The 13,709-nt window shown below is 37.4% G+C and overlaps 1 protein-coding gene across 3 annotated transcripts in view; it reads right to left on the bottom strand.

Moving 5' to 3' along the window:
- Window positions 1-13,709, bottom strand: part of KLHL32 (kelch like family member 32) — a 253,306-nt gene that overhangs the window by 96,073 nt on the left and 143,524 nt on the right. For 2 of the 3 annotated variants that reach the window (XM_029944612.1, XM_029944614.1), the window contains one exon: window positions 6-221. In XM_029944612.1, the coding sequence (XP_029800472.1) occupies window positions 6-221 (216 nt within the window). The remainder of the gene's footprint in view (window positions 1-5; window positions 222-13,709) is intronic. The other variant, XM_029944613.1, reaches the window with a different exon arrangement.

The following is a 13,709-nucleotide window of genomic DNA, read 5'->3' as shown; positions in this document are numbered from 1 at the left end:
CTTACCTGCCAGATCTGCTCTTCACTCAGGGAGGTCAGGCGGTCACTCTTCAGAACCTCCTGGAGCAGACAATAAGGAAGCGTTAGAACGTCTTCTGGGCGACTCTTCAGGAGCTCAGAGAGATGTTTCACTAAGAAATCGATCACTGCCTTCTCCAGCAAAGTGAGGTTAAAGAGGTCAGCAAGTCTGTACAGATCCAAGTAATTAAAGCTATTTAATTCCTGGGTGCCAAAAAAATAAAATAAAACAAAAATGGGGGGAAAAAAGAGCTCTTAGAAATTAATCCAAGAAAGAGCAGGCAAGAAATTTAGACTGACTCATTAAGGTTTGCATGACAGGCATGGGGGAAATGGGACTCCACTGATAAAGTCAAACAAACAAACAAAAAATCCCTTAATTATAAGACTGGCAGAGAACTGTTGTTCTAGAATTCATCTTTTCTCCTGATTTTGCCCCTCTTAAAACCCATATACTTAAAGAAACCTTAATAAAGGGGTTGAAAGGAGTTTCTGGTTTCACTACAAAACTGTTACTTTGCAACTTTTAAAAAACATTTACCAATGAAGAACACTGATTTTTTACCCTTACCTTATTTTGTAGCTCTTAGGCAGTCTGTTCTACTGAAGAAAATGTGAGTGCAGGTAAAGTGGTAGTCGTGACACAAGCTATTTGAAGACAGACTGACTCTACTCTTGCCCAAACTTCAAATTAAGTACATCTTTAAAACAACTCATCTTAAAAAAATAAAATAAGACAACCCATCTTGACTTAATGAAATTAAAACACATTTTTACACATAAGGTCTCAGGAAATGAAGAAATCTTACAGAAAAGATTCTTGCCCTGAATAATTCTATATTAAACCTACCTAAGATGAACAACTTATAAGTGTTCTTCATTTTTTTTGTTAGCCTCAAAAATTCAGAGAGCCAATGACAATCTTTCCTTCTTTTTCAAAGAGCTTCTGTAGCCGTGCTCATTCTGGAGGGATTTTCCCTGTCTTCACTGGTCCTCGAGCCTATAGCCAGGGCTCTAAAATAATGCTCCCATGGGGCCCAGGGCTCCTGTGCAAACTTCCTTTAACTCTTCTAGAATCACAGTGGGCACACAGGCTTGTTGATAGAAAACTTACCTATTTCAAGTAGAATGAATATCCTGCCGCACCCCCCCATTATTAACTTGGACGTTTTAATACGTGAGCAATATTTTCGAATAGCTTAAGGAATGTAAAATACCGTCAGATAGCTATTTCACTCCACTAATCTATTTAAGTAATTTTCAACATATTTCCCCTTTTCTAGTTATCTAAGAATATTAAGAACTCTTTCTAAAATATTTGTATTCTATTTGAATGTACTTGTTTCTATAATATTTAAAAGTTTAAAGGAGTATGTTCTTATTTTGTGCTGTCCAACATGGTAGCCATTAGCCTTAAGTGGCTACTGAGCACTTAAAACATTGCTAGTCTGATTTGAGAGGTGCTATAAGTGTTAAAGATAATACCAAATGCCAGGAATAAGGAAGCCAGAATGTAAAATATCTCATTAATAATTTTATATTGATTATATGTTAAAATGATATTGTTCTAGATAAAGTAGGTTAAATATGTTACTAATTAATCTCATCTCTTTCTTTTTACTTCTTTTAAATGTAGCTACGAGAAAATTTAGAATGACAGATGTGGCTCCCATCATACTTCTATAGGACGGTGCTGTTCTACATAACAAAATGTTAATAAAGAAACTGAAAACAGCTCATTGAGTAACAGCAGCAGCATCACCACAGACACTTGACTCTTTTTTTCCACTTTAGATTCTATTTCTTTGAGTGGGACATGACACCTTAATTATATTCCAACAGGGAGTCAAGCTAGATAACTTCAGGAATCAGCATAAGATTCTGGCTCTTAATTGCTCTATTTGCCAAAACAATTGAAAAGGAATAAATGTTTCTCTTCAAAATAAACTACAGAGGATCACTAAAATCCACTACAACTCAAATACCTGACTGAGTCCACTCACAGCCATTCAGGCAAAGTACCCTGGCTTCCCATTCGGAAGATTTTATCAAAGGGATATTGAAGATTTTGACTCTTGCACCAATTATTTCAAATAACATTTAAACTTGTTCTCCAAATCTTACTTTTAAGGATTGGTAAATTTTACTCTGGAAGGAAAGACTATATAACCTTTGCTTCCATAAAGGACTTTAGGACCAACTCCTAAGGATAAATGTTGTTTCTGGTTGGTATATCTATGAAACAAGTTTAACTGTTCAGGGTCCTGAATATGACTTCGGTGTCCCAGTAAATCACTCTGCAGTCCCCCAAAGGCATGATGGACAAAGTCGGGGTGATGTCAGTGCTTTTCAAGTACCCCAGGCAACTGCCCAAGGCATGGCTCAAGGTCCTGAGGCAGCACCCAGCAGCACTGCACAGACAGATTAGCATGCACAGAAGTGGAAGGAAACAGCTAAACTCAGCAAAGTTACAGATGGAAAGGGAGAGCCCACCAAAAATGTTTTTTCCCATTTGTTCTCCTGCCCAAATGGTGTATACAACTACAAGTTTGGGAGTGGATTATCCAGCAGCAATCAAATATTCCTTATTAAGCATCTTTGTATCTTTGTAGAGAGATACTGGGTTTCTTCCGATTGGATTCCTACAACTTAAAAGCAGACCGATTCAAAACTATGAAGAACCAGAGAATTAATTTAACTTAATTGTGCTTCTTTTCTGCTGTGTTTCTTTCAAAGGTATCACTGAATGCCTGCTTCCCCAGTCGTGAAATGTTTTCCTTTCCTAAGGACATAATTTTATGTAACCCCCAAATCCAAACTAATGAAGTATTTCATATTAGTAGAAAACTAAGAAGCTAAAAGGATAAGTGTCAATGGCTGTCTGAACAGCAAAAGGGAACTGAATGGACACATATTTACGTACAAGAAAAATATCAGTTAAAAGTCTGTTCCCTATCTTTACCTTTTCATTTCTCCTCTCTTCTACTTAAAAACAATTTCCCCAAATCCCCAGTGCTTTCTATATGTGTCAGAGGTTTACTTAACATATTTAACAGTTAAACTGTATAAAATGGGGAGTTCAGGGAAAAAAGAAAAAACACCTTCAGTGAGGTCATGACACCACAATATGCATTCCTCTTGTTGGGGCTTTGGGAACTTTAAGCAAAATCATCACCTCTTATCCTTTTGGCTAAGACTATGTGTAAGCAAAATAATACCAATAATGCTGCTTTTAAAGATGCTTCATAAATGTGATGTGGGGAGATGGAAAGTTAAATGGTTAAATTGCATTAAATGCCCACCTGTAATACTGTGCATGGAAAAAAGTAATCACTGTTATGAAAATAGTGCCATTGTGTTTCCAGTTCCAAAAAGTAATAAATGTTTATTCCATAAAATTCAGGAAATACAAAGTATGGAAAAGAAAACAAAACTCATTCATGTTTCACCATGCAGAGATAATCACTATTAATGTTTTTGTGTATATACTTACAGATTTATTTTGAAAAAAGTCTTTTTAGATATCAGAGAAAGAGGAAGAAAAACTGGATTCAGGGGCAGAACAGATCAGCAGCAGCCACAGGCACTTGGAGGCAGCCCACACTGGTGAAGAGCAAGGGCCATGTATAAAATCAAGTCAAGCTGGTTCAAATCCAGCCCTAATACTTACCATTGACCATGACCTTGGTCAGTTACTGAACTTCCCATTGCTCCTCAATTACAAAATGGAGAATTCAATGGGCTCATGGGGTCTCATGGAGATAATGAATGAAAAGCTCTTAACCACACACAACTTGGCACATGAGAGGTAGACGGTAGATTTGGTGGGCAAGGAATAATAGCGTATATTTCAGCACTGCTGTTTAGCATTCATAAACCCTGACTCAACACTGATACAAGGAGGTCAAAATGAAGAATGTGTTCCCTTTAGATAATGTAAGTCATAAATAAGCTGTACCATTAAGTCAGGGAAAAGAAGGATGGCCAAAGTAAAAAACACAGTTGAATTGTAAACGGATTACTTGTTAATAACTTCCACATTTATATAAGCCGCCCAAACCTCTCTTGACTCCGAATTCATTTTCCCAACTCGCTGTTAGAGGGCATCTTCTCTTGGATATCCTATAAAATGGGATGGATGGAGATGCGATTGGATTATCACATTCTAACCATCCACATCAGGATCTCAAAAGGTGGCCCATATTCCTTCCTTATAACCAGTCATTCATCAAATCCTATTGGTTCTTCCTCCTTAGCAGTTCTTATTCTGTTCCTCATCATCTCCTATCCAGACTTCCTGCAACAGGGCTCTGAATTAACATTTCTGCCTCCAGTATCAAATTCTGAAACCTCTCTTTTTACAAGAATCTGACCATATTGATCATCTGTTTAAAAGTAATAAGATCTACCTCAAGAAACAAGAAAAAATTTTTTAAAAATCTAACCTTACACTTAAAGGATATAGGAAAGAGGAACAAAGCCCAAGTTACTGGAAGTAAGGAGATAATAGAGATCAGAGCAGAAATAAATGAAATAGAGATTTAAAAAACAATAGAAAAGAACAATAAAACCAGTGGCTGGTTATATGAGAAGATAAATAATCTTGATAAACCTTTACTCAGCTTGATCAAGAAAAAAGAGAGAGGACAAAATAAATAAAATAAGAAACACAAGACCAGTAACAACCAACACCACAGAAATATTAAGTGTAATGAGGTTCTATTATAAAAAATGATATGTCAATAAATTAGAAGTGGATAAATTTCTAGAAACATACATAATCTTCCAAAACTCTGAATACACCAATTACTAGTAAAGAAAACAGATCAGTAATCAAAAAACTCACAACAAACAAAAGTCCAGGACCAGACAGCTTCACAGGTGAATTCTACCAAACATTTAAAAGGTATTTTTTGTTTATTCACTTATTTTGAGAGAGAGAGAGAGAGAGAGAGAGAGAGAGAGAGAGTAGGAGCGGGAGAGAGGGAGAGATAAAATCTCAAGCAGACTCTATGCTGTCAGTGAAGAGCCCAACATGAGGCTTGAACTTACAAACTGTGAGATTGTGACCTGAGCCAAAATCAAGAGTTGAACATTTAACTGAGCCACCCAGGTGCCTCTAAAGAAGCGTTAATACCTGTTCTCCTCAGACTATTCCAAAAAAACAGAGGAGCAAAAAAAGCTTTCAAATATATTATACAAGGTTAGCATTGTCCTAATATAAAAATTAGACAAACATACTACAAAAAAAAAAAAGGAAAATGGGCCAACATCCTTAGTAAACATAGATGCAAAAATCCTCAACAAAATATTAGTAAACTGCATTCAACAATACATTAAAAGGATCATTCACCACCATCAACTGCAATGTATTCTGGGAATGCAAGGATGGTTCAATAACCACAAATTAATAAACATGATATATCATGTCAACAAAATAAAGAAGGAAAATCATCTGATCATCTCAATAGGTAAAGAATAAGATTTTGACAAGGTTCAACATTTTTTCATGATAAAAACTCAACAAAGTGGGTTTAGAGAGATCATACCTCAACATAATAAAGTCCATATGTGACAAACCTACAGCTAACACCATACACAGAGGTGAAAAACTGAGAGTTTCCCTTAGAACAGGAGCAAGACTAGAATGTACTCTCTTGCCATTTGTATTCCACATAGAACTGAAAATCCTAGCCATTGCAATCAGAAAGGAAAAGAAGGGGTGCCTGGGTGGCTCAGTTAGTTAAGCAGCCAACTGCAGCTCAGGTCATGATCTCACAGCTCGTGGGTTCAAGCCCCACGTCAGGCTCTGTGCTGACAACTCAAAGCCTGGAGCCTGCTTTAGATTATGTGTCTCCCTCTCTCTGACCCTCCCCCATTCACACTCTGTGTCTCTCTCTCAAAAAATAAATAAACATTAAAAAAATTTTTTTAAAGAAAGGAAAAGGAAATAAAGGCATCCAAATTGATAAAGAACAGAAGAACTGAAAATTTCACATATTTTTCAGATAGCATGATACGATATGTAGAAAACTCTAATGATTCCCCCCCAAAACTATCAGAAGTTGTAAGATACAAAATTAATATACAGAAATCAATTATGTTTCTATAATTAACAACAAAGTAGCAGTAAGGAAATTAAGAAAAAAAATTCCATTTATAATTGTACCAAAAAGAATAAAATACCTAGGAAAAAACTTAACCAAGGAGGTGAGAGACCTTTGTAACTGTAAAACACTGATGAAAGAAACTGAAGGCAACACAAACAAATGGAAAACTATTCCAGGCTCATGAACTGAAAGAATTAATGTTGTTAAAATGCCCATACTACTTAAAGCAATCTAACAGATTCAATGCAATCCCTACCTAATACCAACTATGTTTTTCATAGTACTAGAACAAATAATACTAAAATTTATGTGGAACTACAAAGGACTTTAAATAGCAAAAAGCAATCTTAAGAACAAAGATGGAGTTATCACAATCTCAGATTTTACAATGTACTGTAAAGCTGTAGTAATCAAAATTCTATGGTACCGGCACAAAAAGAGACACATAGAGCCATAGAACAGAATAAAGGGCCCTAAAATAAACTAATACTTATATGGTAAGTTTATTTATGTATATGACAAAGGAGGAAAGAATACACAATGAGGAAAAGACAGTCTCTTCAATACATAATGTTGGGAAAACTAGACAGCTACATGGAAAAGAATGAAAATGTACCATTTTCTTATACCACACATAAAAGTAAACTCAAAATGGATTAAAGATCCAAATATGGGACATGAAAGCATAAAACTCCAAAAAGAAAACATATGAAATAATATCTTTGACATGTACCTCATCAATATTTTTCTAGATGTCTTCTCAGGCAAAAGAAACATAAGTAAAAATAAACTTTTGGGACTACACCAAAATAAAAAGATTTCATACAGTGAAGCAAACCATCAACAAAATGAAAAGGCAACCTACTGAACAGAAAAATATACTTGCAAATGTTGTATGTGAAAGGAGTTAATATCCAAAATATACAAAGAATTTATACAACTGAATCCCCCCAAAAACCCCCAAAAATAGGATTTTAAAATGGGTAGAAGACCTAATTAGGCATGTTTCCAAAAAAGATATACAAATGGCTGACAGACACATAAAAAGATGCTCAACATCACTTAATCATCTGGGAAAGGCAAATCAAAACCACAATGAGATATCATCTCACACCAGTCAGAATAGTTAGTATCAAAAAGACAAGAAATAACAAGTATTGGTGAGGATGTGGAGAAAAGGGAACCCTTACACATGGCTGGTGGGAATGTAAATTGGAGCGATCACTGTGGAAAACAATATGGAGGCTCCTCAACAAATTAAAAGATGAAATACCATGAAATCAGCATTTATTTATCTATTTACCCCCTCCCAAACCTGAAAATACTAATTTGAAAAGATATGTACATCCCTATGTTTATTACAGCATTATTCACAATAACCAAGATATGGAAGCAATCATGAGTGGATCAAGATGTGGTACATACACACTTCCCACTCACACAATGAAATATTATCCATAAAAAGTAGATCTTGTTATCTGTGACAATATGGATGTCTAGGATGGACCTAGAGGCCACTATGTTAAGTGAAATGAGTCCAACAAAGACAAATACCATATGATTTCACTTCTACATGGAATCTGAAACCAAAACAAATGAACAAACAAACAAACAAAAAGCAGAAACAGACCCATAAATACAGAGAACAAGTTGATGCTTGCCAGAGGGAAGGGAGGTAAGAGGATGGGCAAAATGTGTTTAGGGAGTGGGAGATATATGCTTCCAGATATGGAATGAATAAGTCACAGGGATAAAAAATTCAGCACAGGAAATACAGTCGATGGTATTGTAATAGCGTTCTAGGTGACAGATGGTAGCTACATCTGTGATGAGCATAGCGTACCATATAGACTTGTTGAATCACTATACTGTACACCTGAAACTTGAAACACTATGTGTCAACTATACTTCAGTTAAAGACAGAGAGAAAGAGAGAGAGAAACCATGAGTGGGTTCCCACTTCCTTACAGTTAAAAGGCCAAACTCACTAATACTTTATAGCCTTCTATGATCTAGATGCTATGATCTCTTTACCCTAGCCGATAAAAATCCACCCACCCTGGCATGGCTTCAGCCATTTCAATGGGCTACGCATTCACATCTTGTACCAAGACCACAGCAGGCACTGGCAATATAATGTTGAGAAAAAATAGGCAAGTACCAGGCCAAACAGAGTGTATATAAACTCTACTGGAAGAGCAAGCCATTAATCAAAACATATTACAAACAAATGGAAAATTATAATTGAGGTAAAAGCTACGAAGGGTGGAATATAGGGCTGTAAATGCCCATAATGGGTGATTTGACCTAGAGTGGACAGTTAGTAAAGGCTTCTCTGAGAACCCACATGGAGTCATAGCTAAAAGAAGAGCAGATGTTAACTTGGCAAAAAAAATTGGATGGGAATGTGTATTAACTACACTTTCTTATTTTATGTATTCTTGACGTGCTGGCATTGGGGGTGTCACATGCCCTCCCAGGCCTAGCCAATTTTTACAGATAACAAATAAGTTGTTGAAGAGTACACCTTGTATCCGGCTTCTACACTCCAGAGGCAATATTCCTGTACTCTAATTATCCCAGGGCTGAGTACTGGACAATTAGAGACAACTCATACGTCCCAGAGCCTTGCTTAAACTATTCAAACCAGATAATCATAAGCCTGCTTACCCTGCTTTGTCTTGCCTTTCCCCCAGAAGCCACAACAAAGGCCTCTTGTCTGTGCTCCCCTCTCATTCCTCCAACCTCCCCACCAACCCATGTGCTTCCCCTTGTTGTTCCGAAGGCTATTCTGGGCCCCTCCTCCTCTCGGGAACTGTAACAAAGTATCTTTTCAATGATAGTTGCTTCCTGATCTGTCAGCTTTACCATACCTGAATAATAAAACCTGCATTTCATTTTTTAAAAATTTTTAAATGTTTATTTATTTTTGAGAGATTGAGAGAGAGAGAGAGAGCAAGTAAGTGCCAGGAAGGGGCAGAGAGAAAGGAAGACACAGAATCTAAAACAGGCTCCAGGGTCTGAGCTGTCAGCATATAGCCCAATGCAGGGCTTGAACCCATGAACCACGAGATCATGACCTGAGCTGGAGTCGGACGCTTTACCAACTGAGCCACCCAGGTGCCCCTAAAACCTGCTTTTTAAAAGCATCCCATTATGGGCATTTATAGCCCTATATACCCTTTGTAGCTTTTACCTCAATTATAATTTCCATTTATTTGTAATATGTTTTGATTAATGGCTTTTAGGGGTGATTAATGGTGATGGGATTGCAGGGAGAATATTCCAAACAGAGGAAGCAACATATGCAGAATTCCTATAGATGAAAAACCATGTTTCCATTGTTCTGTCTGACCATCCTTTCTAAATTAGCATACCCTGCTTCCTCTCCATGTTATCCTCTATCACATTAGTCTACTTGATTGCTCTTGGTACTCATCGCTATCTGTAATTATCTCCTGCATTTATCTGCCTACTTAGTTATGACACGTTTGTCCCCCAGCCCACAATAAGTATGTTCTATGGGAGAAAGCACCTATTTTATTCGCTGCTTTATCCCTGGTGCCTAAAACAGTGCTAGGCACACAGTAGGGTGAGCACTCAAGCCACACTTGTTGAGTGAATGAACCCATCTCATCTTTTCAGCTTCCTTGGTTTAGGCCAAATTGACCACTCCCTCCTTTGAGCCTCCACCCTGCCCTCTGCAGATTTCTTACACAGCCCTTGTCACTATGAATGCCCTTCGATTATATAGATCAGTCTCCCTCTACTAAATCTAAGCGCTCTGGTGCCAAGGATTGGATTTTGTCTTTGGTATCTAAGCATCTAAGAGAACAGATGCTGAATACACGGGTTTAATGAAAAGAATGTCCAAGGGCTTTTTCTGTTTACTTACAACCAAGCAAACAAAACATGTCATGTCTTTCCAACACATCTACCCAAGTCTGAACATCATTCAAATCAGCCCATTCTTCATACCTCACAGGCCTCCCTCACTTCCTTTCTGTTTCTGTCCTTCTTACACATACACACAAAGGCAAAGCCACTGGTCTTCGAGTTTTCCAGGTAGAAAAATTGACTAGAGTTGAAAGCGTTAATGACTGAGTACAATAAAACAGCTCTGCTGTGGGGAAAAAATATTGCAATCCACCAAAAATTTCTTTCACAGTCCAAGAGAGAATTATTTCCTTATCAATTGGCTATTCAGATCCAAGTACCTTTACAAATGATACTTTGTCCTAATTATGAGATTGTCACCATTCTCCTACATTCTATGACTTCAAAATCCAAGCACCCAAGTAGAGGCAGAGATTTTGAATGGAAATTATAGCTCAGCAACAAGAAAGTCTCTTGAGTAAAAGAACAATCTTTTTTATTTTTCTAAAAAGGTTTCACTTCTGTCACACTGCTTCTCACTTGAAATTTAGTTTCTATTCAGAATTATGGTGCATACATTGTTGTTCTTTGGGGAATCTTTTTAAATAGTATTTATTTTCCTTTGGTCTAGGGCTATTTGGCTTCTCTCTTCCCTTCTATTTGTTTCTTATAGTGTGGATGACAAGTTAAATAACAGAATAAGAACCATAAAATGTGTCCCCAATACTGTATAGCTATGGAATAAACACTAGTGTTCCAAGTGCAATAATTTTTAAACTTAAATATTCCCCAAATTAGGTCTTTCTGAGTGGTCTATTCCCTAATTAAATCATTAAAATGGTGATTCCCCAGATTAACTACTGAAGGTAGTAGGGAAAAAAAAAGTACGTATGAAAAAAGCAAATAGTCTTTTGTTTGGGGTTCTATTCAGAAGTAATTACATTTGTGCGACAAATTATTAGGTGGTAAGGACAGAGGAGAGAAGCAGGAGGCTTGGGGCTGTGGGCAGACCTGTGGCCCTTCCACCACTCTTCACCAGCCAGGGAGGTAGCAAGAGAATGATGGGTGTCTGTCTCCAGGATGTCCCCTGCTGGGGTTCACATCAGGGGCACAGCCACTGGCTGTTGTACTAGCAAGTGTCTCTCTCTATCTCAATTAAGCGAATATTAACAGTTTGTGACCAAAGTTCTTACAAGATTTTCTTTGTTTTAGAATTTTAAGCAGATTTAAGTTTATCACCGAATTCCCCTGCATTCTAACACAGTTTTTTTTTCTTTTAATGTTTTTTGTTTGTTTGTTTATTGTTGAGAGAGTGAGAGAGAGAGAGAGAGAGACAGACAGAGGGAGCACGCGCGAGCAGCGGAGTGTCAGAGAGGGAGACCTTTGTTTTAGAAATTTGAACAGATTTATCACTGAATTCCCTTGCATTCTAACACAGTTTCTTTTTTCTTTTAATGTTTTTTGTTTGTTTATTTATTGTTGAGAGAGAGAAAGAGAGACAGTGCGAGCAGGGGAGGGTCAGAGAGAAAGGGAGACACAGAATCCAAAGCAGGCTCCAGGCTCTGAGCTGTCAGCACAGAGCCCAACGCGAGCTCAACGCAGGCTCGAACCCACTAACCATGAGATCATGACCTGAGCTGAAGCTGGACGCTTAACGGTCTGAGCCACCCGGGGGCCCCAACTAAGTTTCTTGAATGGGAGAAAAATGCGTATGCAGGCCTATAGCCCTGCATGTTCCCTGCGTGTAACCTACAGCCTCGCTTCTGTAAGCAACAGCCAAGGGATGTGTCCTAATGTGTGTCAACAGTGATACAAGCTGTGAATCAACAATTCCTGTTCATAACATGGAGTCTATCTTTGTTTCAGCCACACGCAGGCATCCGCTGACCTGTCAGTTAACTCATGCCCATCCAGCATTGCAGTTTAATCATAGTCCTGGTGCAAATCATACAGAACACAAACCACTGTTGTCTTGTGATTGCATCTACTGTAGAGTAATCCCAACATCTACCCCACAAATACTCTTTCCCAAATCTAGGAGTCCTTGTTAAACTGACAGGATTTGCCAATCTGATGGAGATGCTTTGGTTTAATACGAAGGATACCCAGGCAAAACATGGCCTTAGTAACACCTGTTTCTCCTGTTGCCTCATCTAGTTCTGAGAACACTATTGACTTGTGAAATAAAAATAGCATCAACGACCAGTATCAGTATGGAAAACTATGACCTTGTATTCAAGATAATAAAAAAGCCTGTCTTAAGGTCAAAATAAAAGTAATGTCATTTTGATTTCCTGAATTTCCTCCCTCTCAAACGACCAAATTGAATAAGATTCCAGATCTTTTCTAGAATCTAGTCAACACATGTGACTATTTTAACAATGCTGTGTTTCACTATTATAGTTATTCTTCATATCCAATTATTGATGCCCTTCAGTTATACCCTCCTTCAAAATGTCACCTAAATTACTACACGTCAGTCAACACTTTACTACAGATAAAGATGATCAAGAGACATAGCAGTTTCTATGAACACCATATAATAGCATGCTTGAAACATTCCATTACAAATGTTGACATTACATCATATTTTAAGAACCCCTCTAAATAAAAAGTCGCCCTTGTTATGGAAGTCAAGACTTTCTTTAAAAAAAAAAAAGCTACTCTCAAATCTAACCCGAAAGCTTTATATACCCACTCTGCATATAAAACCAGTATGGTTCAATTTTTAGCAATGTTAACTACAAGTTAAATAAAAACATTGTGTTGGCTGCTTATAGGAACCAAGCACCAAGTCAGATATAATAAATACGAAACCCGTTGTCATTGACTGAATCCCAATGCTTTCTACTTCAAGCCTCCTGTAACTTCTCACTAACCTCTTAATGCATATGTCTTCCAACAAGTAAAAATGTTTCTAGTAAACTAGTAAAAATAGGTTTGAATCTTATGATTTTGTATCCTGCACAGTGCCAATCATAATGCCTTTATCATAAGTTATAACTTAAAAAATGTGTTGGATTATGAATTTTGTAAAGCAGCCCATTTTCTTAAAAAACACATCCATGACTTCAAAGGGAAAGAGGAAATGACAGTTTTTTATAGGTATTATTTTACATTTGGGAAAAATAAACAGATCTCCCACAAATAACTAAGAAAGGTGCTCTCAAATAATTGATCTGAGTATGAGAAATTTTTTCCTAATATAAACCACACATCAGCTTTTTTATATAACTGATAAATATGGTGGAAACCACTTATGATGCCAGATGCATTAGGCCAAGCTTCTACAATGAATCTTGGGTCTTCTGACTTTCACATCCTGGGTGTTTTGTTTTTGTTTTTGTTTTTGTTTTCCTTCCCCAGAATGTTAAAAAAGAACCCTACCTCTCTTGGCACTTAGTAAGAACCAGAACTATACAAATGTCCATGTTGTTTGTCAAAAGCATATTATTCGTGAAGCATTTAAAGACTGTTAGACTCAACAGACATTAAAAAGCTTGCAGGACAAGAGAGACCTAATGGAGAACCAGGGGGAGCAGAGGAGGGAGAGAGAGTTGGGGAGAGAGAGGGATGCAAAACTTGAGAGACTATTGAATGCTGAGAATGAACTGAGGGTTGAAGGGGAAGGGGGAGGGGGGAAAAGAGGTGGTGGTGATGGTGGAGGGCACTTAAGGGGAAGAGCACTGGGTGTTGTATGGAAAAC

The sequence above is a fragment of the Suricata suricatta genome, chromosome 7, assembly GCF_006229205.1.
Source record: "Suricata suricatta isolate VVHF042 chromosome 7, meerkat_22Aug2017_6uvM2_HiC, whole genome shotgun sequence".
NCBI lineage: Eukaryota > Metazoa > Chordata > Mammalia > Carnivora > Herpestidae > Suricata > Suricata suricatta.
The sequence above is the reverse complement of the archived record's forward strand: the minus strand, read 5'-3'. Positions and strand labels throughout refer to the sequence as shown.